The 27,951-nt window shown below is 37.3% G+C and overlaps 1 protein-coding gene across 20 annotated transcripts in view; it reads right to left on the reverse strand.

The window, feature by feature from the left end:
* The window catches only part of CHD9 (chromodomain helicase DNA binding protein 9), a 69,749-nt gene that overhangs the window by 8,714 nt on the left and 33,084 nt on the right, over nucleotides 1–27,951 (reverse strand). For 12 of the 20 annotated variants that reach the window (XM_083625961.1, XM_083625976.1, XM_083625977.1 and 9 more), the window contains 29 exons: nucleotides 25,170–25,281; nucleotides 24,912–25,058; nucleotides 23,555–23,623; nucleotides 23,406–23,461; nucleotides 22,804–22,921; nucleotides 22,342–22,428; nucleotides 21,571–21,708; nucleotides 20,870–20,991; nucleotides 19,987–20,230; nucleotides 19,331–19,507; nucleotides 17,708–17,851; nucleotides 16,769–17,024; nucleotides 15,770–15,980; nucleotides 13,877–14,072; nucleotides 12,721–12,888; nucleotides 11,917–12,096; nucleotides 11,563–11,673; nucleotides 10,136–10,332; nucleotides 9,261–9,460; nucleotides 8,662–8,821; nucleotides 7,878–7,967; nucleotides 7,648–7,751; nucleotides 7,444–7,561; nucleotides 6,527–6,584; nucleotides 6,147–6,189; nucleotides 5,794–6,013; nucleotides 5,452–5,654; nucleotides 3,676–4,584; nucleotides 1,032–1,195 (listed from right to left, as the gene is read on the reverse strand). In XM_083625961.1, the coding sequence (XP_083482087.1) occupies nucleotides 1,032–1,195; nucleotides 3,676–4,584; nucleotides 5,452–5,654; nucleotides 5,794–6,013; nucleotides 6,147–6,189; nucleotides 6,527–6,584; nucleotides 7,444–7,561; nucleotides 7,648–7,751; nucleotides 7,878–7,967; nucleotides 8,662–8,821; nucleotides 9,261–9,460; nucleotides 10,136–10,332; nucleotides 11,563–11,673; nucleotides 11,917–12,096; nucleotides 12,721–12,888; nucleotides 13,877–14,072; nucleotides 15,770–15,980; nucleotides 16,769–17,024; nucleotides 17,708–17,851; nucleotides 19,331–19,507; nucleotides 19,987–20,230; nucleotides 20,870–20,991; nucleotides 21,571–21,708; nucleotides 22,342–22,428; nucleotides 22,804–22,921; nucleotides 23,406–23,461; nucleotides 23,555–23,623; nucleotides 24,912–25,058; nucleotides 25,170–25,281 (5,002 nt within the window). The remainder of the gene's footprint in view (nucleotides 1–1,031; nucleotides 1,196–3,675; nucleotides 4,585–5,451; nucleotides 5,655–5,793; nucleotides 6,014–6,146; nucleotides 6,190–6,526; nucleotides 6,585–7,443; nucleotides 7,562–7,647; nucleotides 7,752–7,877; nucleotides 7,968–8,661; nucleotides 8,822–9,260; nucleotides 9,461–10,135; nucleotides 10,333–11,562; nucleotides 11,674–11,916; nucleotides 12,097–12,720; nucleotides 12,889–13,876; nucleotides 14,073–15,769; nucleotides 15,981–16,768; nucleotides 17,025–17,707; nucleotides 17,852–19,330; nucleotides 19,508–19,986; nucleotides 20,231–20,869; nucleotides 20,992–21,570; nucleotides 21,709–22,341; nucleotides 22,429–22,803; nucleotides 22,922–23,405; nucleotides 23,462–23,554; nucleotides 23,624–24,911; nucleotides 25,059–25,169; nucleotides 25,282–27,951) is intronic. The other 8 variants (XM_083625959.1, XM_083625960.1, XM_083625975.1 and 5 more) reach the window with 1 other exon arrangement.

Genomic DNA, 27,951 nt, shown 5'->3' on the forward strand with positions numbered 1-27,951 from the left:
TGTGGCAAGGCTGCAGGATCATCAGGAGAGTTTTGATCTATCACTTAACAAATATTTTCTTCTGATTGTGGACATAATTTGGCATTATGATTTCTTTTGCTTTGTACATAAGAAGGGTAATAATACTTCCTTCAATAATCTCTACTGATGCACAAACCATGTTTTAAATTCCACTCAGGCTAGTATCACTGTTCACGATTGATGTGACTGCTGGGGGACGGGGGCGGAAGGCTGTCCACAGCAAAGTGTTATAGTTACTTCCAGAGAACAGAAATGCTGGGGGCAGTACTTGGGAAAAAAACAGGTCTGAACAGGCCAATAGTCAGAAGGCTTTTTCTGAACAGGATACAATAACAGATTCTTGTGTCTCCTCCCCCCTTTCCTTTTAGGCAGGAAAATTGACTGCAGCTTCTAGAATGAAGTCATATGGTTAAGCTCTTCTAGCACTGATAGTGAAAGTGAACATTTGGTGGCAGACAACTGGATCTCTGGCATAACTGAGTGGCTGGGCAAAGAGCAGTGTGTCACCAGCATGTGACTGAGGGGAATATTTATTCCCATATCACATATCTTCTAAAAGAATCACCATATGCTGGAGAAATTATAGATGAAGTGGCCGGTCCAAGAGGCAAGAACACAGTAGTATTAATGCTTCCAATTATAGAAAGGAAAAAAAAATGCCAGTGAAAGGAGCACAGTGGGCATCTCTGATACTGAATGATAAAATAACTACTTCTTCCCAGCCATGTCAGGAAGCAACTGAAGCCCAAATTTATATACTTCTCAAATTCAGAAGTTTGAAGAAAATGAATTAGCAAATTCAGTATTTTTTGGAAGGAAATTTATATAGATTTATATACATGTAGTCTTAGGACTCTGCTAGACTGGTAAAAGAAAAAGTGATTTATATGCCATGTATATGAAATGGCGATGTGGAGTCCACCTTTTCTTTACCTGTTTTCCCTGTTTAAATTTACGTTTTAAAATGAAACACTTCTTTGATGTGTTTAGATCCAGCCTTACTAACTTACCTTTGGCCAGTAGGAAGCAGCCAACATATATCCACCTTGTAAGATACAGTTAGAATTTGGTGTTCCATTATTCATTTGAAAACTGTCCTGGGTTTCATCCTGCACAGTGCTTAGGGAAGCTACACTCTCTTCATCATATGCTTTCAAAAGAGGCGTTCCTTCTGCTGAGGGAAACAATTTTAGGTTATTAGAGCATAAAACTTCCAATAATGGATACCCTATTTCTGCAACACATAATGATTTGATATACAAATGGTGATATTAAACGTTAGTCATATTCAGGGTAGACCCAAGTGATTTCAATAGGTCTACTCTCAGTAAGACTAACATTTGATATCACTGGATAGCTTTTATCCTGAGAAAACTTGGATTGCTTCTATGGCCAAAAGAGAGTATTTTATCAGCCAGGCCTTCTGGATGTCAAAAAGGAAGAAAACTGAGACATCTTAATCAGGATCCTTGAATACTATGCAAGTATGCAAACATCTATAATAGTAAAATAAAGATTTTTATTTTTTTTTAAATCAAACATTTTAGATCTTAGTCTAGATCATATCTTATAATAGAAATTACTTCTTAGCACCACTATTGCCCACTGCTCTCACAGTCTGGATTGTACACAAACAGTACAGCATGAATCACAGGCCATTGTGGGACAACTGTGCATGAGATACAGGAGGACTAGTGTACAAGTTGCTCTTTACAAACCATCATTTCAAGACTCTGAGGAACAGAACTGCTGAGAACTGCTACGACAATAGTTCCAAAGTGCCATTACACTGAAAATCAAGACATGAGATTATCATGGTATGAACAATTTACTGCCATAACTTTAGACAGAAAATATCATAACTAGGTAAATTTGATGGGCAATAATTTTAACACTCAAGAAATTGATAAACCAAGTGCACAGCAATGAGCACAGGAACAATGGAAAGCTAGAAACCCAAGAGAACAAAATAAACTGATTCTATCAATTACCTAGTGCTTCATTCTAGGCTGCAAAGCATGATACCAAGCTAATAGCTGCTTGGCCTGAATTTCTAAGCCCAGCTCTTCTCTGGAGATAACCATAGGAAGAAATAATATCTGAATAGACCTTATAGCCTCTGAATCCTGTCTTACATTTTTTTGCGTCAACACTGTAGTAGTGAATGCTAGCAAAAGTTGGTTTCATTCACCACTCTAGAATATGCAAATGCAATGTTAAAAGAAAAAACTCCTCCTTTTCCCTTATGGGGTAGCCAAGAGCCCGTATAGAGTCCTTAAGTATGGAGTCCTATTGGAAGGAAAAAATAACAGAGGCCAACCAGAGAATATTGATAAGCAAGGAAGCTAGTAAGCCTGATCTTTATTAACTATTGCAACAGGGTGCTCACTACCACACACAGGAGACAGGAGGGACTCAGAACAATGGTGCGGAAGCCCTTATATAGACTTCTGAAGTTGTCTACCCTGTAGCCAGAGACCACCCCCAAAACATCATAAATACATTACAGAAGGAGGCGGTCTCCAACAAAATTCCTGTTTGTAAGGATACCTAATAATGGCCACTGATTCTTCTACCTGGACAGCCTGGCCATTCTTTTGCGATGGTAAATACTTAGTTCCTAAATACAGGTCGCAGGCTCACCCTATTCATACACAAATATGCCCTTAAGACAGGATTTGAGCAAACAGACAATGGGGAGGCTTTCCCATTTCCTTCCTCACTGCAGAGAAATATTTGAGGTCAATTTGGGAGAGTCAAAATGGTTTCAGGATTGCTCTCCTGTACTATTTCAGACACGTGGTTTATATACTTATGTTTGTGTTTGCCTTGTAAATTTATGAACATATGATTTATATATATGAGACATTAGAATTCCAAAACAGCAACTACAGCTGTCCATAATCTTGATGTTGTTTACAAAATACATGGGGAATTTTACTTTGAATAGCTGAGAAGTCTGAATGTGCCAAAATACTTCAGAGGTTTAGTGTAATAATTCAATCATAAAGCCCAAACAGTGTGTATACTATATATTCTCTTTAGAAAAGCATAAACCATACTTTTACTGAGATCTTATACTAAGATTAAGTTGTTGTTTAGTCGTTTAGTTGTGTCTGACTCTTTGTGACTCCATGGACCAGAGCACGCCAGGCACTCCTGTCTTCCACTGCCTCCCACAGTTTGGTCAAACTCATGTTCATATTCCCCCCCACCCCCCAAAAAACCCTTGCAAATTAATTTTATGCACAGCAAAGGAAGTTAACATATCAAATACATATTATGTATTTACATAAAATCAAATATGAATGGCTAGGCCATTCTTGTAGTTGCATTCCTAATTTTTTTAAAAATAAGTCAAATATGGGAAAAAAGCTAAAAATATGTTCTAATTTAACTTTCAGAAACAGCTGTTGCAATTCATGAAGCCACATTTCTACTTTTCACAGAGCAAGAACAATATTTTTCTAGCCTGTTTGTGATTACAGCATTATATGGCACCCCCGTAGTCCAGTTTCCTACAATTCAAAATATTTATTTACATGCTATATTAAGGGGAAAGGGGCTTATGTCAACCTTCTCCCAGCACAAATTTAAAGCAAATTAGCCATTAATTAGCCTTTTGAATGTGAAAATGAGCGAAACAGCACTTACGTCTCTTCTGTGATTCTTCTTCATCACTGTCACTTTCTTCTGATGAAGAGGATGAGGATGATGAGGAGGAGGAAGAGGATGATGAAGATGACGATGATGCTGAAGAACAAGATGAAGAAGAAGAGGAACTGGATCCTGATCTGGAACGTGAGCAAGAGGATGAAGAGGAGGATGAAGATGAAGATGATCTGGAAGAACAGGTTGATCTATCTGAATCAGAGTCTGAATCAGAGCTTGATTCTGATCCTCTCTTGTTAGGTCTCTGTTTTTTGGAAGCAGTGTTAGGAGTTAGGGGTTCTGTCCTTGCAGCAACCATACGCCTGTCGCTGTCTGCCTTTACAACAGGTTTCTGGTCTGTAGCATGAGATGGTGTGCCATTATTTGGGCTCAAAGGTTCAGTCTTTACTCCCGTTCGCATATCCTCAGTAGATATGGATTCCTCCCCGGAAGAATGTGGATCTTCTTTATGGTTTTCATTCTTAACTTTTGTATCCTCAAGTGTGTTCCCTTTAATATCTAGCAGCCTTGCCTGAGGTGCAAGAGGAGATGCAGACAACACCATCTGATACTGATGCAAAAGTGGTGTAGGAGTTATTGGAAGTGCTACTTTACTTTGACTGTAGTTCCTCTGGGCTGACATAAATGAAAGTTCAGGATCACGAAGGATGTGGTAGTCTGTTCGGCTAACCCCATGCTTTGCAGCTCCAATCAGTAAATCCCAGTCATGAGTCCCACATTCCCACCAAACTGGCAAATCTGGATTAAGCTGACAAAGTTTTAATCGCTCAAATATCTGTGGATGACGGACAGCTTGTTCTCGCACCTTCCTGAGAAGTTCAATGCGATACAAGGTTCGAGAGGCACGCTCTTCTGTAATTGGCTGGATGAAAATATTGGGATCCACAAGTTCTGCACAGGAAACACACACAAGAATCAGCAACTCGAAGAACAGGAATTATAATTAAACTTTTAAAATAACAGCACTCTTTAGGAGGTTAGAATGTCTAACGTAATATTAAGTATTAATATAACTTTTGGTTGATCAGCTACTACCTTTTTAGGTCAGAGATTACTTGGAAACTATCCCATGCTCTGGTCACTACCAGATTTGATTATTGTAACATACTCTAATTGGGGCTGACCTTGAAGATGACTGGGAAACTTCAACTGGTTCAAAGAGTTGCAGCCGAAATACCAGCTGAGGTTCCATTGAGAACTCACATAACCCCTGTTCTAAAACAGTGTCACTAGTTGCCAATTAGTTTCCAGGATCAATTCAAGGTACTCACATTAGCATTTAAAATCCTAAATACCTTCAGCACCAAATATCCAAAAGACTGCCTTCCTGCCTTCAGCCTCTCTCAGGGTGGGGGGTTCTTGATAGTTTCAACACCCTCAAAAGTTTAGGGGATAGCTGCTCAGGAGAAGGCATTTTCTGTGGCAGTCGCTAAGCTGCAGAATTCCTTCTCCACAGACATGTATCTGTTGCCTTCTGCTTGAGGAAATTGTGCTGAGCATTTTGACTACCCAATATACAAATGCAATAAAATACCGTAGTCTGATGGATTTTTGTCTAGTCAATATCACCTTATACAATAGAGTTCTGTCCACATAAAGACTGCTATTCTTACATGCTGGGGGAAACTGTTTGTATATATTGTTTTTCTCCTGCTTCATGCAAAGAACAATTTGGTTTAGCTTTTTAAATTAAAAAGTTGTTGTAACCTTTGCTGCCTGTTTATTTTTCATAAAGGAAAAAATAAGCAAGTAACCCACCATCTTTTGAAGGCAGGCGGCAGACTCTCCTGCACATGGCCATAAATGCATACAAGTATTTTTCTAAACTCTCATCCGTTTTCTTATGTAGCCTAGCCATGGCTCGAAACTTCGTCCAGTCAAATTGGCCTCTGTCAGGATCAAACACTACACCAAAAGTTGAAACCACTCTGTAGAAATCAGCTTCTTCTCTTCTTGTCCATCTAGATTGAAAAGCAAGAAGAAAAATAATTCCAATTAAGTAACTTTCCTCCAAAAGCACAAAGAATGATTGACTAGAAAATAGTTAAAATGTTTTTTGTGATCAGCTTTTTAAACCTGGTAAGCCTAGCATGTACAGACCTTTGTTGTCTTTCAATTTTGGCAGCCATTTTTGGATTTAAAGCAGCTTCTTCATATGGATTCTGCATCACACAGGCCTGGACTGGAAATGCAGGTTGTATCTGTTGGGTTTGCCTGTTCTTACTAGTACGCTGATATGCTGTTATTAGGCGGCGCAAGCGTGTAGTTAAGGCAGACTGAGTTGGCCAATAAAGCTTGTCCCCTTCAATCATCTGACCATCTATAATTAAGGAACATAAGAATTTCCTGGTGATTCTGTTTTTTCCACCATAAAAACACAGGTTTGCTCTAATGTGATACAAATAAGAGTATTCACTGTAGTATCTTAAGATCATGAGGTGTTTTTTTTTTACCTCCATCTGTTATTATAAGATCCCCCGGTGATGATATATCATCCTAAAAAAGATTTTTTTAATTAAAAAAAAGCAGAATGAACAAAGGCATGATTCAGACACAGCACAAGTCACACATCTTGCAGATGGCTGACTACTCTAAGAATAGTAATAACTCATCTTAATATGGATTATTTTAACTTCATTTGTAAATTAAGAGGCTCAAAATCTCTCCATAGAAAAAAAATCCTTATAGTTTAATTGAAAAGTTGCCAAGAAACTAATTTTAAAAACTACTGTTTTAACCAATATAAATGTTTATAATCAATGGCAAATATGACAGTCTCATCAACTCTTAAGTTTTGGTGTAACTGAAAAAAAGAATACTGACAACACATTACCTCCATGTCATCTTTAAACATTGCTGGGGCTGGTTTATATTCTGGGTCTTCTACATCTCTGAAAAATACACATTCAGCACAGGCTTGTAAAGTATGTGTTTTTTCATACAATTGTTTTAGCTACTGGAAAATTTTAAATTATTTTGCAGAAGAAAAAACTTGCTACAAAGAATGTGTATTATGGTTTTAACTACTTGGACATTTTTCTTTAAAGCTTTGTTCTATGTATCCTGATAATTATCATCTGGAGGACACTCTGGTCCCCCAGATGTTGCAGGCCTGCAATTCCCATCATGCCTGATCACTGGCCGTACTGGCAGGGGTTCATGGGAGTTGTACAGCAACATGGTTCCTCATCCCAGATTTAACGTTGCAAATGATAAATAATGGTTCTAATAACCTCAAATTTCTGTACAGTACTGCAGAATCACTGCTGTTACATGTATGTTATGCTCAGAAAAAGGACCATATGGGAGGACCATATGGGCATATGAGAGGCATACAAAGAGTTCTCTCATTCCCATGGCCTGTAAGATCATGCTAGGCAAAAGTTAGCTTTAGGGGAAAAGAGAGCTCTATGACCCTTTGGGGCTATGACCACATTTGACTGGTTTGGGGTCAAAGCATTTTGTACATTTATTGTAAAAAACAACAACAACAAACCCTAGTATAACCTTTGGATGCAATCCAGACAACAAAACATTTAATTTTCCTACTAAAATCAATGGGACTGTAAAATACATTTAACTCTCTCATACTCAATTCAACGAGAAGTAGCTTTCTTTTTATTATTGTTATTGCATTTGAAGCCACCACTAAAAGGGCTTAACTCTGGCTAGTTCTCACCCTTTATCTTGTTTGCATGCTCAATGAAGGAGGGTGATCCACTTTAAATAGTGTTTTTTAAAAAATCATACCCATCAATATAGTCATTGGCTCTCTGTTCTGCAGCGACTGCCTTGTCATCAGGTTTTCCCACTCTTTCCAAGAAGCACAGAGCTGCATCTGCTCTAATTGTGTTGTACTTTTCATAACCTGAGAAACAGATATTTATTAATATTCTTTCAAGAGATAAGCAACCTGTATGTGAAAAAGAAACAAGTAGTATCCCTATCACTTACCATGTTTAAAAACTCCTATTAAGAGAGATTTATCTGCTTCTGTATCCCACCATTCCGCTGGCACTTCAGAATGATCTGGCTCAGGGACCCAAATATCAATTTCACTGAAATAGTTAACCAGAAAGCTGGTGTTAAGTCAACTCAATTAAAGAATTCTGAGAAACAAAGTTGTTTACAGTTTATAGTTTACAGTTAAGGAGAAAAGAGGAAAGAGCCTCAACATGGTGTACCTGGCTTCAACTCCATCAAAAACCTTTGAGCACTCATTACCAATGACTTCTTGCTTCAAGTAATACAACATTCTAACTCGAAGTAAGACCCTAAACATAAACACACAGAAGACAATTAATTCTTCAGCCACGGGCAGAGTGTATTTTAGTTCAACAAGCTACTATTTTGAAATATATAGGAAACATGCTCAGCATTATTATCAACAAATTTAAGACAAAACCTTAAATTTTCCAAGTGTATTTTGAGGCAAATTTCATCACTCCACATACCTGTAACATTTTAATGGTTATGACTCCGTAAAAGTAGTCCCCCGCACCTTCTCCATACCTAATGACCTTGATGCTTTGGGCCTAATGCTTAGTCCCAGCTAACTAAGGGCTTGCAGCAGCATGTTTGCTGCCAACAGTTTCTGGCAACATGAGAACAATTCGTATGCACATCTGTCAGGCCCAAACAATTTGTGATTTGGAGGAAGGCAAAGGAGGGTGACATTCCCCGCAAATCCCACACAAATTTTTGTTTCGCAGGAGTAGGGAGAGCTCCTGCCAAAATGTACAGGTTCTCTCTTCCTCCTCCCTTCCAACTTTTGGCATCTGCACAAGGTGTAACCACTGTACAAATATAGAGACTAGTTTACAACATGGCTACTACAATTATGCTAGTTTTGTAATCCATAGCACCTCACTTGTTAACATTAATAAAGATTATTAGCATTTAGTATGAAGGTGTTACTTGTACATCAAGGAGACAAACTTTAAATCCTGTTTTTATATTGCTACTTACTTGTTGCAGTGATGTTTTATGTGTTTTTTATATCCATCATCTTGCAACAAATGCTCTGGATTATACTTTCGAAGCCATTCTGCTTTATGAATATCAAAAGTGCTGGCCTGAGTTTTAACTTTCTTTCCTTTTCGGCCCCTGGGGACAGGAGCTGACAAACCTATGCAACATAGGAAAATACAATGTAACAACTGCATGGTATGACAGAACTTCCTTGTTTCAGGAAGACAGAGAATACTATGTGTTTTCCCTTAACACTGCAAGTGTAGATAATTCAAACAGTAATGCTAAACGACAAAAGAGGGTAGACCTACATGTAATAAAATACCATGATTACTCTCAACGTTCCCCAAGGTAAAGCAGCTGCGGTTTCAGATGGAGTGGGTCATTTAACCCTTCCCATACATTAGTGCATTCAAAATGGTCTCCACCAGCTGTTTTTCTCCCCAAAGCCACAAAATAGGAAATTAGAAGAAGAATACATGCATTTGTATCTTCCCCCATTTTATTTCACAAGGTGTATCATGCTTCAGTACTTTTGAGGAGTCTTTAATTTCATCACAAGCATGTCAAAAAATAGTCCTCTTACAGATTCTTACCTAGGTGATTCTGTAGCTCTCGAGTTTGCCCATCCTCCGTTGGTGTAATAAGGTCCCATATAAAACTTTTTATTTTTTCATCTCCTCTGTAATGGACAAGGCAATATGCTAGAAGGGCTCGGCAGATTATCTCTACATCCTGTTCGTTCAATTGTCTCTTGAATCGCCCATGTGATAAAATCTCTCTCCAACGGCCCCACCTGTTTAGAGATTAACACTGGAGTTTAACATTTTAAACAAAAATGGCATCTTTAAGACTACTTGTAGAATGTTTTGCTGCAAAGTGTTAAGAGGTAAAAATATATTTTATATTTCTAATGCATTAACACTTTCCCCTTTTGTGTTGCTTTGAGAATCTAAGGTTTTCTCCCCTTATCATCCTGCAAGCTAATAGGGAAAGCCACTAGTTTTATGCAAATCTGTGAGTCTGTGAGCATTAGTTTGGTCCCTCACAGGTTTTTCTGTATCTATAAAATATTTAAACATATCCACAGGGAGATTTTCTCTTTGCTATTATAACTACTATTCTATTACACGTATGTTATGGCACATTTTGTTACTACAGTTCTTTATGAGAAGAACTATAGTAACATTATATGTATGTGTCTTACATGACCGCAATAGAAAAAGCAACATGGCCTGATCCTAAGGTCTGCTGATCAATAAGTAAGCACTTTGGTCATTATGTCTATTGCCACAAAATACTACATTGTAACTGTACTGTAGCATCACCACTAAACTGCTGGAATCTGGTACAATAGCATGTGTAAAGTAGGACACCATACATACAGAAAATGAAATTTAAGAAATAATAATAATTTTATTATTTATATTTTTGTCTCTCTTTACACCAAAGAAACCAAAAACATTTTTACCCATAAACTAGCAAGTTTTTTTCCACCCTAAAACATTCTGTTCTTCCATATCCATTGGAGCGGTCACAAGGCCTCCGAAGTTTTGGTTTATCATCCCCTTCGCTTTCAATGTCAGATAGCTCAGCAAGTTCATCCTTTGTAGAACTGAAAGGCCTTGTTTGCTTCCTAATTCTAGGAGTGTCAATAACCAAGCTATTCTGTAAAATGTAACAATATTCTGAGTCAACAGAAGTGAGCATTTTCAAAATACAAAATGAGAAAATTCATCAAAACATCCTTGTCTGATATTTTATTATTTTACTTGTTTTTATAAATTTTGCAATCAGCTTTTCATTTTAAAATAATCCAAACGCAAGATTTTAAAACACAACAAATCTTAGCATCTATCTCCCAATAAACAGTAAGACAAATAACCATTTACATAGTGCACTATCAGAGATTCAACTAAGCCTGGGTGAATAAGTAGGTCTTCTCTTGGTGTCTAGAGCTTGTAAGGCATGGTTCAACCATATTTGAGGGGCAAGACAGTTCCACAATCAGAGTGTCTATCGAGAATATCCTCTCTGAGCCTGCCATATATCAAATCCCTGGCAAATGTGACACTGTCAAGAGGGTGTCCTCACTACATCAAACATAATTATACTGAGAGAAGACCCACTAAAATTAATCAACCAACATTTAACCATGTCCATTAATTTCAATGGATCTATTCTGAGAAGAACTACTACTGGCTTCAACTGACTATATCAACAAAAGCATGTTGAACTGTAGATATGGTAGCATTTCAAGAAAACTACGAACACTCATGTACAGCATAGGATAGGACATTCCTGATCCATGATCAGAATAGTCAATAATTGCTGAGTTAGAGAGAACATTTCTGTCGCTTCCCACTCCCAATTCTATGAATTGGTAAGGAAACATCCAGCAATGATCAGGTAGACAGGACACAGTACTGCACTTTTCAAAAATATTTTCTCTCAAGTAATGAAAAGTACACTTAAAGCTCATGACACAACATGAAAATCTCTGCTCCAGAATACCAAAACAGATATTTTAAATTTAGTACACAATTTGTATCCTTTTGGTAATGAAGCTTTCATAGATCAAGTTTGTGGTCTATTTAAACATACGTTTTCCTTTCAACACAATCTAGTTCCAGATACCTCCAAGGATCAACAGAAGGCAAGTTAGATGGGGGAGATTAGTTCTTTACTAAGCATAGGTCTACATATACTATTTTAGTGGAGGAAATGTTTTTAGTTAGGATACTGCCGTCCAAAGAACTTAACTTAGTTCTCCAATAGTGATTTGATCAAAACTGCTACAATAAGCCTCAACTTAAAAAACAAGCAAAGTGAATAGGACAGTTAAAAGAACACTCGAGCCTGAATGAATGAATGAATGAATGAATAAATCATACTTACTCTACCACTGATGGTGTCTATGTCTATTTCTGCTTTTTTGGCCCACTTCTGCCAGAAGTTGGGATCATCTAATGAAATATCTGTCCTATTTCCAGACGCAACAAAGCTAGCCTGTAACAGCACAATATAAAGTGTCACCAGTATATTTGTTCAGTTTCAAGTATCACAGACTAGGTACCACATGCTCTCAAGGAAGGAAAAACACCAGCTACGTTCAAGTGAAGCCTATCAATTAGGTATTTTAACCTAACAGTTAAGTCAGTCACAATCTGTTACCTTCTAAGAGGACTGTTCTGGATGCTTATGCTTTTCTCTGTGTTCTGTAAAAAGGACACCAGAAGAGCTTATAACTACCTTAGCAAATGTGGAGCCCCTTCCTTCAGATTCAATTGTAATTGTTTTCGTGCGACGCTGCAAGATTTGATCAATATCTTCTTCACAGAATTTAGAACCCTCATCCTCTTCATCCATAATGGCACCATATGCACCTCTTCGAAGCAAATCTTCAATTTCTTTTTTAGAAAGTTGTTGGATCTATGTAAAAGAGAAACTGGTAAATCTTATGATATTAATGCAGCTGGATACATAAAAATGCTCAATTAAAATGATAATATGGAATAATATAATTGTTATATTTTGAAATAGTTCCACTGGATATCTAAAAAATAGTTTTACAGTAAATATTGCTATTACTGACATAAACTGGTTGTCCTTTCCAAAGTATGTAACTACAGCCAATACATAATTGCTTTATGTGTATTATTTTTGTTATCTTTTAAAAAGTCTCTTACAGTATCAAAATCCTATTATTATATACACTGTAAACTACCTCAAGGATTCCCAACCTATACTTTGCCTACCTGTTCCTTAAGATCATCCATCCAACAACAGAGTCTAAAGTCTCAAACAATAGAATTCTCTCTCCGACATGGCCAATCTTTGGTTATATATAGGTTACAAAAGCCACAGGAATTTATGTGGGGGTAATAGAAAAGCAGAGAGCTAGGAAGTGGTGCAAAGCTTTAAGATGTCATTCAGACTAAGCTTTGAACTGCTCCCCTATTCTCTTGAGTAAATGATACAGTTACAAAAATAAAAACCCATTTCAAATTCCTTTTTTTTTTGGAGGAGAGGAAAGAGGGGAAAATGGGTACATACACCACCAACACTATTTTCTCTTCCACTCATGCTCTGTAAGACAGCCTTATCCAGGCCAAGCTTCAGACTTGCTCTGTCAAACATCTCTCTTTCGTAAGAGTTCCGAGTTATTAGTCGGTAGACCTTCACTGCTTTGTTCTGACCAATCCTATGACAACGAGCTTGGGCCTGAGAAAAAGGTACATGAATCCATTGGACAGATTTGTCAAGTAGAAATGTAATATAATGATATATTATTACTTAAATATAAAATTACTTAAATAGACATTGTTAAAACAAAATACAATTAAACTGAAGCTGTAAATGAAAACAATAAAAAATAAAATTAAGGTCAATACAAACGGACTTTAGCTTTGTGTATTATAGAATATTTATCTACCTTGTATGGCAGGGATTCACAAGTTTGCTCCCCATGGCAAGTGCTCAGATAGTGTCTGACTAGTTTGGCATGGCTCAAGTTTACTCTGAAACCTGGAGCTAGAGAGGAGGTGGGATGATCCCTCTGAACCACATTCTAAAGTTCAGAGAAAGCCTAGGACCTGTTTCACCTTTTTCAGGCGTTTGGAGCACCTAACAACCAGCGAAAAGCCCTCACCATGCCATCTATACCTTGCAGCTTGGAACTGGAAGCTTCTTTTGTCTCTGCTGTTGCTGGGTATTTGAATAATCCAGCAAGTGCAGAGACAAGACCGAAAACTTCTGACTCCTTATGACTAGCTCAGACCTAGAGGGGGAAACAGCTTGTTTTCACATTGCACATTGCTCCACTCTCTCTCCCAACACAAAACATGGACTTGGAAAAGTGAGGAAGAGATTTCCTCTTATTTGTGTTTTAGAGGTACAATGCCAAGTTCAGGACAAGACTCCCCTCCTTGAAGAAGATATATGGCATTGGCAGCCAACAAGGGCTGCCTAGATCCTGCTGGATAGATGGTTTGCTTAAATATATTTAACAGTACACACAATGGCCTGAACCCACTGCAGATTTAAGAATGTCTATCCTCATATGACCTAGCTAGTTAGCAAGCACCCGCAAGCAATACTGCTTGTTCACACTTGCTCTCTCTTTGTGGATCAGATGAAGTAGGTTCATTTGTAGGTGTTTCTTAGGTATTTAGCCCTATGGCAAAAGGCTAAACTGCTCAAATATATTTACCTGCAAATCATTCTGAGGATTCCAGTCAGAATCAAAAATTATGCAAGTATCCGCCGCAGTTAAATTAATGCCCAATCCACCAGCTCTGGTACAGAGAAGGAAAACAAACCGATCAGAGTCTGGCTTGCTAAATCGATCAATGGCAGCCTGACGTAAGTTCCCTCTTACTCTTCCATCGATTCGCTCATACAGGTACCTTTGAAGTGCAAAAAAAAAAAAAAAGGCCATTGAAGAAAGGCTGTAATTGCAAACCAGAATATAAGTATAACCATGCACTTCTGAATATTACTATCCTACTGTCCTAATCAAATGAGCCTACATTGCAAGGAGATGCTGTAAAATTTTTGGTCAGGTTTTTTATTACACACCATCTTGAAAGTGTGTTAAAATGCATCCAATCCATAGTCAGGTGAACCAGTAAAACATAACAATGTTCTTTTCACTCATCAGATGCTTTGAATAATAGAATTCTTAACAAGTATGTGAAATTCCATCCCCATAAGCATTCAACAATAATTTTCTTGGGGCATTTAATATATAATCACATATACCGTATTCTTCCTTGTATAAGATTAGTGTTTTTTAACCAAAAAATTAGGTTTAAAATTGGGTCTCGTCTTATACACGGGTAGTGCTGAGTGGTGTTTTCTTAATTTGGAGTCCCCCCAGAATACGGGGCGTTTTATACATGGGGGCATCTTATACACAGAAAAATACGGTATTTTCATTATAGAAACTTGAAAAACTTTATTCAGATATCATAAGATAAGAACACTACTTCAAGGCATTGGAGCCTCCTGGAAGGAACTTGATCGTTCCTTTGCCAATAGATAAAGAAGCCATAGTCTTGGAGGGAGGTTAGCTTGGAGCAAATCTTGTCCTGTCTCCAGATGAGGATCTAAAGAGGTCATCCAAATAAGGTGCCTTGAAAGCAGTGTTTGTTGAAAATTCAATTCAAGTAAGAAAAAAGAACCAGAGGAGGCCTTGAGTCAGAACTGTTCTCTGGTCCCTCTGCCTATGGGGGCTAGGTTAGGTTTGGTGGAGGAAATCTGGGACATGTCATTAAATTGTGGAGTCTGAACCACATTGACTTGGAGTTCTGAAATTCTCTATGATGAAAGGAACCTCTGCTGGAGCAGAGGTTATTTTTAGCCCCTTTCTTATGAGAAGCTGACATAACATTGTGTTTATATTTGTCTTCTATATAAAATAAAAAACAGGTAATTATACGTGCTATCTAATACATAAACTTAAGCACGAACACAGGACAAAAAGGAGAAGCGAGCTAAGAGTAACGCAAATCCTCACCGTGATCAACTCCTGCCTGGAAACCTATGTCCCCACTGTGAAAGGACATGCAGATCCAGAATAGGCCTCCACAGTCACTTATGGATACACCATTAATACCATATTCATGGAAGACAATCTTATTTGGCTACAAGTGATCGCCAAAGAAGGAAGAGAAGGGATAGGCATCCTACAACTGAAAGGACTGCATATGGTCCTTGGCCTAATTTGATGCAAGGGAGAAGCATCTGAGGGAAGAGAAGGAAAAAATACACTGCTCCTGGCAGCCTACTCAAAGAGAGGGGTGTCAGAAAATGGGAGAAAGGCAGAAAGGTAGCCCTGCTCATTTTTGGCTCTGGTTCCAGCCACCATAGGCATATGGTCCCCAACAGATTAGTTCCCATCAACAGGAAAAAAAGTTTCCCTCTCCTGCTGTGCAAGATCAGGCCAGAAACTGTAGTGCAAGGAAGTGCATGACTAGTAACTTAAAGGCAAATTATCACTTGATATCTCAGTACGATGACTCAAAGATGAATGAACCAAGTCCATTCAAAACTGTTTAATATACCATTAATATGGCTATTTGCACTATGAATAGTATCATACCTTTTATGTATCAGATAATCTTCAAGGATATCAAGACAGCGAACCATCTGGGAGAAAATAAGCACCTTATGGCCCCCTGCTTTCATTTTTGGAAGAAGTTTGTCAATGAGGACCAGTTTTCCAGCAGACTGGATCATTGCTTGCAAGTGGAAATCAGGAGCAGTTGGATTATAGGTCTCCCTAAACTCTCCTAAGATTTTTTCCTCAGCACCTGTCACATAAAGTAGGTATGATTTGCTTCTTCTAAAAGATATTGACATTTTCATATAACTTTGAAACAAAGTGCACATCATAATACTGTGACTGTATACGCCACACATTTCATAACAGTATTTATGATCACATTGTTTTTAACTTTTCAGTCCCCATCCCTTGACGCTGATCACGGTAACACTTAATCCTCATTGTGGCTATTTACATTTCACCTTCAAAACTATAGCATATGCAACTAAATTCAAAAGCACTTATACACAATTTTTAAAAATACAAAGAAGTTCCCCTGTTCCTCCAGTAAAATATGATACAACAGATTAATAATTGAATTGTTATTGTTCTAATTATAATTTGTATATCGCCCTATACCTGCAGGTCTCAGGGCAGTTCACTATGGCCACCCTTATAGCACTCATCCTAATTTAGGGTTACCATATGTCCGGAATTTCCTGGACATATCTGGAAATGGAATATTGCATTCGAAAGCAGTGTCCAGGCAGAAATCACTAAAATGCCTGGGAAAATCTGGACATATGGCAACCCATGTCGGCAGTGTTGTTTTTGGCAATTTTCCTTAAAAATAGCTCTAATTTTATTTTTTTGGAAAATTTGCCAATAAAGTTCAACCACTTTGTCAAAAAAAAAAAAAAGGCTCAACAGAGAAGTCCGGATTTTCACTGTTTGAAATATGGCAACCGTATCCAAATTCTAACTCCAAGGGAAGCGTTATTTTACATCACAAGAAAAATGCCTAAAGTAAGTAAAATTTAACATTTTTACATTTACCTTTGATAAGATATGGATGATTGCAGCATTTCCTGAGTTCCATCATAGTGTTAACCAAGTTGGGTACATTGGCTTGGCCTGCACCTTTTGACAAAAATGCAAAGTTTTTCTCTAAAATAGCTCGATAATATTTCTTCTGGATATTTGTTAATTCCACTTCAATAATAGTTTCTTGCTTTGGTGCCAGCTTCTTCTCTACATCTTCTTTCAGTCTTCTCAGCATCATTGGTTTCAGGATAGCTTGCAACTTTTGCACCTATATAAAATAAAAATTAGCTGAAAACCTATATAAATTGCTACATTTCATAAGCTTATAAAGGGAGCGAAAATCATTACAGTGGTACCTCAGGTTAAGCACTTAATTAGTTCCGGAGGTCCGTATTTAACCTGAATGTACATAATGTATGTATAGATTCAAATTCATATTATTTCTGCATATTTTCTTGCAGCCACCATGAATTGTAGCAATACTATGGCTGATCACAACGTTTTCAATTTACTTATCATTAGTTCACATAGTGATAAAAATGGGAGAGGTGGATTTACTGTTATGGTTGAGCTGATAGTCATTACCGGACAAACAGCCCATTAAATTCTAATTTTTGAATGTATTCTGGTTCATACATCACAACAAACCATACCAACGTGCTTCCCCACTGTTGTATGTGTCACTGTCCAGCTGCTCCCCTAACATATTACCCCCGCCCATGTTCCATCCAAACCTAGAGCATGGAACAAATGACATTCTGGAGTTGTGACCCAACAAATCATACTGTGGCTTGTTTGAGTCATTAGTGGGGAGAGAAGCTGTGCATGCATGCACGCAAAAAGGGCAAGGCACATTCATGATTAAACCAAGATTTAAGGCAAAGTATTACTTACTGTGACATGTGAACAAGGCCTGTGTGTGAATGTAACATAATAAAAAGTTTAAAATACCTGCTCCTCTGTTTTAAGGTCTCCAAACTCTTGCATGAATGTTGATTCTGCTGGGAAGCGCAAAGGTTCAAGGAAGTGAAGAAGGCTGAAAAGTTCTTCTACTGTGTTTTGCAGTGGTGTGCCTGTCAATAGCACCTTGTGCTCCTATAGAAGATGCACATTTTGCATGATTGTCTAAAATATAGCTGGGTATGTTATGCACAATCTTGAATCTTTGAGAGGAAGTATACAGACAATACACATATGCTAATTTATAAATAAAATAACCTATGATAAACAAGCATTGTAATAACTTTTCTGCCTTTAATACATTACATCATTTATAAAGATTGTAAGGCTTGCTGGTGAAACTGTGGACAAGTTAGAGCTGTTTTCATGCATTGTGTATTTTAATGAATATCTTAATATTAGTAAGCTGTTACAATATTCTATTCCTTTTGACCCCAAAATAGAACTATTATCTAAAGCATGCAGTACAAAGGAAAAATAATAACACATACACACTAAGCTTTATTTACATTACAGTATTTGAATTAGATCATTATGGAAAGGGATTCTTGTCTGTCACACACTGTAAATAATTTTGTTATTTTCTAAATGTCTTCCATTCTCCCTCAAATTGTTTGGTCCTATATTTTCCTGCTTCACCCAGAAAATCTATGGGTAGGAGTCACCTAACAAATCTAGTCAGTGGAAGCCTTGAACAAGGACTTTTTCTTGTGCAGCAAGGCTTTCCCCGGTTCTCCCCACCCCCACCCCACACAATTGGCAGCAGCGGTGGGGAGAATCTCCAGAACAGTGCACAGGAGGAGATGGGGAGTCATTTTGTGTGGCAAACTGAAATGCTTTTGCAGGCAGAATGATGGGAAGAGTGTGGCACTGAATTCCACCCTATATAATTTTATTCAAAACCTGTAAGCTATGTAATTTAATCAACCATTCTTTTAAACTGAAGTATTTCTCCCCACCCCTGGTACTTAGTGTAGAGAAGATGCACTGTCAATATTATACCAAAAATATGGATTCTTTTTAGCATGTAGGTCTGTGTATTTTAAGACTGTGCACATTTTATAAATTGCTTTGAAATTTTACTGCTATGAGGAATTTTCAAACTTTCAGGGATTTAATGCTTGCAATCGAATTTCACATTTTAAAAATAGTGGATGATCTAGTGAAAATATGGCATGGTATTGTAAGTGTGATTATTTTATGAAAAAAAATTTATTTATATTTTTCAGCAATACAAATTACATTTTAAAAAAGACATTTACATCATAGTGCAACAAGGCATGTGTTAAGAATTCAAACAATAAAACAAATGACATGCTATATACAAGGTAGATAGCTTGAAGGGTTTATAGTGCTGGAGAAACTAGCTTGTATTTGCAAACACATGATTTCATGCCCAGTCATTAGCCTCTAATGATTACAGTCATGCGGAAACAGAGTAGTAAAACAACATTAACATTGTGAAAGTAGGAGCATACAACTCCCTGATTTAGAAGTATAAAATATTTATACATCTTTTGAAGGTCAAGCAGTTGGACAAACTACTGAGAACTTGGCCTCCATAAGCCCTACAGATTTAAGGGCTATATATGCAAATAAAAAGTAAACACTCACAAGATTCATGAGTTTGAGCCCCTCTAGAAGTTTGCAGTTTTTATTCTTCAATCTGTGTGCTTCATCAATAATAACACAGCGCCATTCAATGGCATTGAGTTCTGGACAGCCACCAAGAATCATTTCAAATGTGGTAATGATAGCCTGGAACTTGTATGTACCTCTAATGATGCGACCCTAGGAAGAGTGAACAAACAGAACACAATATATGATATTATCTAGAACCTTTTCATTGCTTCTGGAGGGGGAAATTGTGCTTGCATAACTGGGATGTTCTTTAACATGTGGGGGAAAGCTGGGTGTCCAAGCCTAAATGAAACCTAAAAAAGAAGAAGCCAAAGCTGCACATTCTGAAACAATATATAATGAACAAGCGAAACAATAATTGAAAGGGTGAATACAAGGCCACAATTATCTCCACCCATGCACAACCACCATAATGGCAGTCTCAGGTTGCCAAATTTCCATCCACATATTTTGCTATGACAGGATATACAGAAACAGAATAATTTTATGCCTACATATACTACTGACATTTTTAGTGCATTAAGTTGAGGGTCTAAACAGATTCTCAATTACATAAATCACATAAATAAATGATAACACTATGTACAGAAATCAAACTGGTTTACTAGCTATAAGGCAAAATAGGTTACCTGTGAATCTCTGAAATACATCTCATACTGCTGTATCATCTGCCTGCTAACCATACTCCCATGATATACCACAACATTAAGATCAGTCCATGTGCGGAACTCTCTTTCCCAGTTGGCTATGGTGGAAAGTGGAGCTATGATCAAGAAAGGCCCTCTTATACCAGTCCGGAGGATTTCATACAGGAATGTTATTGACTGGATGGTTTTGCCAAGACCCATCTCATCTGCTAAAATGCAGTTTTGTCTGAAAACACAAGAACATTGTTAGCAGGGCTAGAAGAACACACATTCAGGATGGCTGTCAATGTTTAAGTATAAGAAAGATTTGAAGCGTCTCTTTGCATTGTTTCCTAGGGCAAAGAATGAGTAGTGATTTAGCACCTGATTCCTTGAATTTTGTATGCTGCCTATAGGTACTGTATTTCTGCATGGTAATAGATTAAATATTGTCTTACTCTTATCTCTCTTCCACATTTATTATTATTGTGTTATTGCACTTCCAGGAGAAAAGACTTGTCTTCACTTAAAAACAATATGCTAGTAATACATTACCATTGCATTTTTTAATTTTTGAAAAATGTAAATCTGTTCATGTTCCTCTTTCTTGTCTGTCATTTTTCTTTGCTTGTTATGTTTTTTAGATTTTTAGCATGTGCGGTGGGGACTGTCTTTTTAAACTGACTGTAAGCCACTATGGGAGCCTTTTTTAGCTGTAGAGTGGGGTACAAGTTCAATAAATAAGTAACACATGCCAAAAGGTACGAAAACTAGACTGCTCATTGACACAAATTTCAAATACAAATGTTTCCTAGTTTCATTGTTTCTATTTACTTTTGAAGCAACACTAACATAAAAATTGATTTGATTAATTCAGAACACATACCTATTATACCAGTTGAAAAGTAGCCAGTTGAGCCCTTCTAACTGGTATTCCCTGAGTTGGTTGCCATTTTTATATTCCCTGGACAGCTCTATCTTCTTCCATGAATTAGAAGGAGGTCGATCCTTAGGAATAAAGCATAACATAAATGACATTTTTGGCTCTCTATTCACCTGAAAAAAGAAACTGAAGTGAAACATTCTTTCAGGGGTTATGCACACAGTCCAGTATATTGCACAGACTGAAAGAGTTGAGGATGGATTGGCTCAAAACATGTAAATGGGAGGGAGTGGAAACTCTTCCTGACATAGGTGCCAACTCCTAGGTGCCCAGCTCTTTTGGGCCCCAATTTTTGCCCCCCCCCCAATGTTCAGAACGATCAGGGAGTGAAGGAGGCCGAGTGCAGAGAAGAGCGCAGTGCAATTCGGGGGCCAGATCTTCCTCCTCCTGCCGCAGAGGGGAAGGAGCCCCTGGCCAGTGGTGGTGGCAGCAAGATGAGGAGGAGGCCAAGCACGAGAGAGGAGGATCCACTGGCCATTGAAGCCACGCTGCTGTGTTGGGCTCCACCCCTTGCTCCTCTCAACATCCTGACAACACATCTCAGTATCAAGCAAACGTCATCAGCCCCCCATCACCTTCTGCACAAGCTGGCACCTCTGCTTACCAACAACAAACCACACCTGAGATAAATGATTTATCCTTACCAACCGCCTTGAATCAGGTCTTAAAGCTTGCAGCTGTTCAAACTCTTCTATTTTTCCTTGATCTACATCTTCTTTCAGCTCCCATGTGCTGTCTTCATATGGCAACGAGCACCATTTTACTAAGTAGTAAGTAACAGGCTGTAGTGGTGAAAATGATTAGTCAGACTTAACAAAATATGAAAGAATATATGCTGCCTCAATTTAGTAAGATGTTTCAACACATTTCACATACAGTATTTGCTTTCTTCCTTTAGTTGACCCCTTGCCCCCCCCCCTTTGGTTAATTATTCCTATATGCTTTCCACACTGTAAGCTTGAAAATACATTAGACAACAGATGGGGAACATTTTTTTGCCAGATTTGTCCCCACTTCCATAGGCCAATCAATTGGTGTCAGAATGTCAGCCAGATAACCCATGTCTCAAGGTTCCCTGTGTAGGGACTTTGAAGCAGGGCACATGTGTGTGCTTTGGGGAAATGGCTTTGTAGCCAAATTGGAGTTTGTATCAGGCCAAATTTGGCATGCAGGTCAGAGGTTCACCATGACTATATTATAGAGGTTATTTAATTATCCCCCCCCCCCCCGCTTTTTTTACTCTGTCCTATTGTTATGGCTCAAGGAAGCTTAGAATTTGAACACGGTCACAGATATATACAACACAGGCCATACATATATATGGGAGTGCACACACTACTCTAAAAATGATCATGATAGACGCTGCAAAACGTGTGCTTTAGATTATATACGATTCTTTTTGGTTATATCCATACCTCTCCAGTGTCCTTATCTTCACAAAAGGACACTTCTAACACACGATCTACTTCAATATAATCGGGATTAAAAGGTTCTTCCTCCATCTGAAATTGAGTATATTTTATAATGAATTAATTGATCTAGTTAACAGCATAGCATGGTTCAATTCCAGAACACTGTAAAATTGCACTGAAGTATATTAATAGTGGGTTGAGGTTTGCTGTTAATATCCAACTATAGAGAACAGAAAAGTTATTGATCAGCATTATGTGCTAAAATTACCCAAGAATATATTGCATTTTCACTATTTTTAATATAAAAACTCATTTATACTGTTTAATGCCTATAATTAAAATGAGAAAGAGAACACACACGTACATGAATGTAACAAAATACTAAACAGCAAAATATGTGTAGGCTTCTGATAATCAAGTATTTAATTAGCTTTGTAGTTTTTTGTTTCCCTCCCGCATACTCACATCTGCAAAAAAATGGGCTCTTTGTGCTTGCCTCAGCTTGAAACGTTTGATTTTCTGCTGGATTCTTTTATCTTTTAAAAGCTGTTGTTCAGTAGCCCATTCACAATGGAGGTAGGAGCTAGAATGGCATAACAGTATGTTAGCACACTGCTGCAAGCAATTTGTTATATTTCTTCCAACACATGCCCTTAGCAATATTAGATAAATCCTTCGAAGAGAAATGATGGTCATATTTTTAATACACTATGCTTCGTATGATTATTTCTCTGTGCCTGAACTTTAAAATAAAGCCGCAAAGTATCTGCGTACAATTGCAATCTCTCATTTTAGAACCATATTTAACAGTAAAAATAATTTAAGCAAAAAGCATGATTACAGTCCTCATTTACAAGCAGGGGTGTAACTACCTAGTTCCAATTAATATTTACTCTTTGTAGTTGGGGGTCCCTGCTTTGCAAGGAACCCATGCTGCTACCATGGAAAATGAGGGGGGGGGGCAAACACTATGTACAGATCTCTTCTACCTAGCCCTAGAAACTGTCAGCCAGCCTGATAGTCTCAAACTTGTAATTTAACTTAAATAATGTAACTACAATACTTACTAGTTTTTGTATTTAACAAAAAATTCCTCGGCTTCCACTGTCGCTCCCCCAGGAATCTGAAAGAGTACACAGTGTTCTGTTTAAGATTCTTTTATATGAAAGCATTTTAAAAACTATGAACCAAAACCCATATCCCCATGTGTACTCACTTCTTTCTTAATGATTCTGGAAGATAAAATTTTATCTACAATTGCTGCATCTTCTTCACTTGGATTCTCCTAATCAGGTGCAAAGAACAAAAACAAAACAGGCTATATTCCATTTAAAAGCAGTCCTGAGTGCAGATATTAGCAGAGAAGGATTATACACAAATGTGTAAAAAAATCAAATGAATAAAACTCAATATATTCAGTCTCCCTCTACAGTTATTATTATGGAGCTATTAATTCTTACAGTTTTAGAACAGAAACTACTTTGTTCTTAGGACTAATATTTCACAAAACAAATGAACACATTTAGATTTCCTAATAGCACCAATATATATTATTAGTATTATTCAGTACATAGTGTACATAAACTCCTTGATGCTGATCCCATGTGCACTTTAGGGTAAATAGACCCTTTCATTCCACAAAGTGGGTAGCATTGCCCATGCACTGTTCCGGGCACACAAAAGTACTACCGATTCCATTGAAATTTCTTATGGGTGTTAAGACCTATAAGCATGCATATGAGTTCCCACCCATACAAGGAATCTCTCCACAGAGGCAAACTTATCTGAGAGGGAGTATATGGTGCAATGCATAATGCACTATTCCCATATAGCTACTGTTTCAGTAAGGAATACAAGGAACATAATTTGATGGACTGCTGCCTTCATTAGTTCACATTTCTAGGAGCAATCTAAACCCTAGGCCTACTGGTATCAGCAGTTTGGAACAGGTGGATCTCTGTCTGACTCTGGGCTACTGGTTGTATTCCCTCATGCTGGCTCAGGCAAAGTCTCAAAGTCTCCCTCCATCCTGGTTCAGTCACGTGATTTGTCATGTGACCTAGCAACCTGGTAAAAGTTACACTGGCAAAATGGGTAGTATAAATCAAAATATTTTAAAGGCTTGTTTTCTCTGCTAGGCTCATGGTGGCAAAGGTGGCAGTGGCCCCATTCCTGAAATACACACTATATTGCTCTGTCTATTGTAAGACAGGGCTTGATTGGTCTTCCAAGTCATAGATTGGCTGTATCGTGCAGCACAGGAGATTTTTTTTTTTGGGGGGGAGGGGTATTTACACCTGCCCAATTATGTTGTGGGGTGGGCATATACCAAGATTCAAATCACTACTTCTTTCTTCCCTCACCTGGGGCATGTGCAGGGAAGAAAAGTTTGGAAAACCTAAGCAAGGATCTATAATCAATCTAGACTGAAAGCAGCTTGTTGAGAATTAACACAAAAGATTCTGGATTAAGAAAAACTTTTTGTGCTATGAACATGTTTGAGTGTATGTAGCCTTTGAAACTAACTACAGAACTGCAAGAGGTAAACCCCACAAATAATGAGTTTCACTTACTACAAATAACTGTAAAGGCTGTTCAGCAGGTAAAGGGGTGGAATTCTTTTTTATTTTGACAGAAACTTTGGTTTCTTCCTCAGATTGTTTTCCTTCACCTTCTTCTGCATACTTCTTCCTTTTAATTTGTCGATTTGATCTTCTCTTCTACAATGGAATTGCAAATATTGAAAGTGTTTTGACCAAACTGTTAGAGGTTGGGGACTGAGTTAATGTTTTAAGCATATTTTCAAAATAAAAGTGTTAATTTCTGAATACCTGAGAAGTCTCATCTTTGAACGACTGCTGAGTTGTCTGCTTAGCATCAGACATTTCATCTGAAGACTCATTTTTTCTCTTTTGCTTTTTGCCCAAAGTAATAATAATCTTGCTGTTTTGAAACAAAATACAAAGTTAAGCCTGGTCATAAAATTTAAGATACTAAATGTTTTCTGTATTTAACATCAAAGATGCACTGTCAAGTTGCAACATTTTAAAATATTTTCTCCTAATCCTGATGTGGTGGTAGCCGGAGGAGATTTCAATTTTTCTCTCCAGAAAAAAAGCTTACTTTAGTAGAAGAATGGACAACTGTAGAATAATATCTATACATATTGCCTGGAAGTGCTTATTATTAACACACAAAACAAAAAAAGTTATTGATATAAGTGGTGCATATTGCATCAGTCTAAAGTATTTTCATACATAATCCAGAGTAAGCACACTAAAAAATATATTCAAGTTGACAGTTTGAAATTTTGAAACATCGAGAAGTACAGAAACCATTTCATTAGTAACAACTGATAATGACTACAGAATTGCAGGGGAAATTACAGCCCTAATGCAACAGTGCTAATTATTTCTGAGTTTACATTCAAAGGGTTACAGAAAAAGGAACAATATTAATATCATTCCATCTGGTTTTAATCAGAGGGCTGCAAATACATATAATTTTCCATATTTAAAGTCTGACAAGTGCTGCTTTTCAATGCATTCTCAAAATAATCACAATGTGATTACAATCAAACCCAAATTCGGATAAAGAGATGTCCTTAGATGCACACTTTACATAATGTAGATTTGATAATTACATACTATGTAGCAATGACAGAATTGCTTTACTATAGAAATTTATGTTGCTTCACAGAACTTTTCCCATCCCTTTTATAAAAAAAAATTGGCCTTTATTAATTTGCTGCAGTTACTATTCATCAAAAACAGTAAACATGACCGGCCACTGGAAGATAATTCAAAGCAATGAAAGTGGGGCGACTCAACCATTTTCAACTGTATCATATTTAAAAGAAATAATTGAATAAATGAAGCTGGTTTAAAGAAATGATTCACCAATCACTATATATGCAAATAGTGGTACCTGCCCAAGTTACATCCATTGGCTCTACTTTGGGGACAATTTAGATCAGATGGCACCCATTATAATTACTCAGCAATTTACTGAGCTTATGAAATTTAAAAGTTAATAACATAAAATCTTGTTTGTAGATGGCGCATGTACAAAACATCTAATTGGTAGAAGCAATTACAGAAATAAGGAAGACTATTTGGATCCCTTTAAACGTTCAAGTTCTTAAGAAAAGCACCCTGATCTTATTTCACCAGAGCAACACCACTAGTTTTCATTAGCTTTCTACATTACAAGTCACATATGGCTGAGATGACTGATTACTTATAAACGTCAAATCATTTTTAAGAATGAATAGCAATCCAGGAAGCCCATTACATTTCTTTTTATGACAGAAGCCTAGTTTTTGTTACCAATGAGCCTGAAGATTTACTATTGTATTAACATTATTCAGTTAAGGAAACCCACAGTAAAGTTTTTTGAGATAACAGTCCCTTTAACCCAAATAGCAGCCCGAAGGTTACTGAAAAGAATCTGATTGACTAATTTAGTGCATTCCCTCAAATTAAACAAAAAGCTATCATTGGTTAGTTGGATGTTCTGAAGGAATCATAGCAGATGTATGACAACTCTAGGCAAAAGTAATGGAAAACCTAATTGGATCTCTGATTAATGTGATCATAAAAGCCTTGAAAAAATTTGTTTGCTAACATCACCAACTTACTACTGTAAAATTATGCAACTCATAAAACCAAAATTTAAATGTGCAACATGACACATTAAGACCATCTTGCTTCTCTACCTCCACTTGAATTCATATCCACAATATATAAACTCAGATTGCAGGATATTTTATAATTATTTTTAAAAGGACAATTAGCAGTACAATGACTACATACAGAATATTTATGTTTGTTCCTAGCCTTTGATGAATTCACTCAAGAACTCCTATCCTGAGCCAGGCAAGGTCCGTCAGGAGAAAAATATTTTGGACATCACTGCTACTGAACATCAAATCAAAACATTATACATATAAAGAACAAGTCAAAAGCCTGGCATTTGAACACCCACCCACCCACCCACTCTTTCCAAAGCATGCATATAAATAATAAACCTTAAAAATCAGTACTCACACTAAGATGCATTAATAACCATACCACAAAATCCATTAACTAACAAAGCAAACAGATAAGCAGAAAACAATCCCGACTTGAAAATATGCACCAAACAGCAGATATCCCCATCATCCTCTGTACTCCCCAACCCCCATTTAAAAAGAAATTTTTCCTTTTCTCATTACGCAGCTGCTGCAGCCAGACCTTACACATGATTCATCTTGCCAACTTTATGACTCATAATTCTGAAATGTACCTGAAGACCATAAAGTCCAAACCAATGTCTAAAGGTATGCTTCATTAAGGACAACACAGCATAGGACATTGCCTATGATAAGTCATTAGTACTACCATTTCCCTTCACAGTTACTGTTGATTTTAACTACACCATTACATCTTTTTCAGGGTTAATCATGAATATGTTAAGGTTGTACATCAGAAGCAGTAAATATTAGGTAGGCTGTGTAGGGGTAACAACTAAAAGTGGAAGCTGTCAAGTTGGTGTTGACCCAACAGGGTCTCTTCAATGGTGATTCTCTGTTCGTGGAATGCCCTCATTGTTTACCTCACTTTCAGGTGGACG

This window comes from Podarcis filfolensis (genome assembly GCF_964270895.1).
Source record: "Podarcis filfolensis genome assembly, chromosome: 8".
In the NCBI taxonomy this organism is placed as follows: domain Eukaryota; kingdom Metazoa; phylum Chordata; class Lepidosauria; order Squamata; family Lacertidae; genus Podarcis; species Podarcis filfolensis.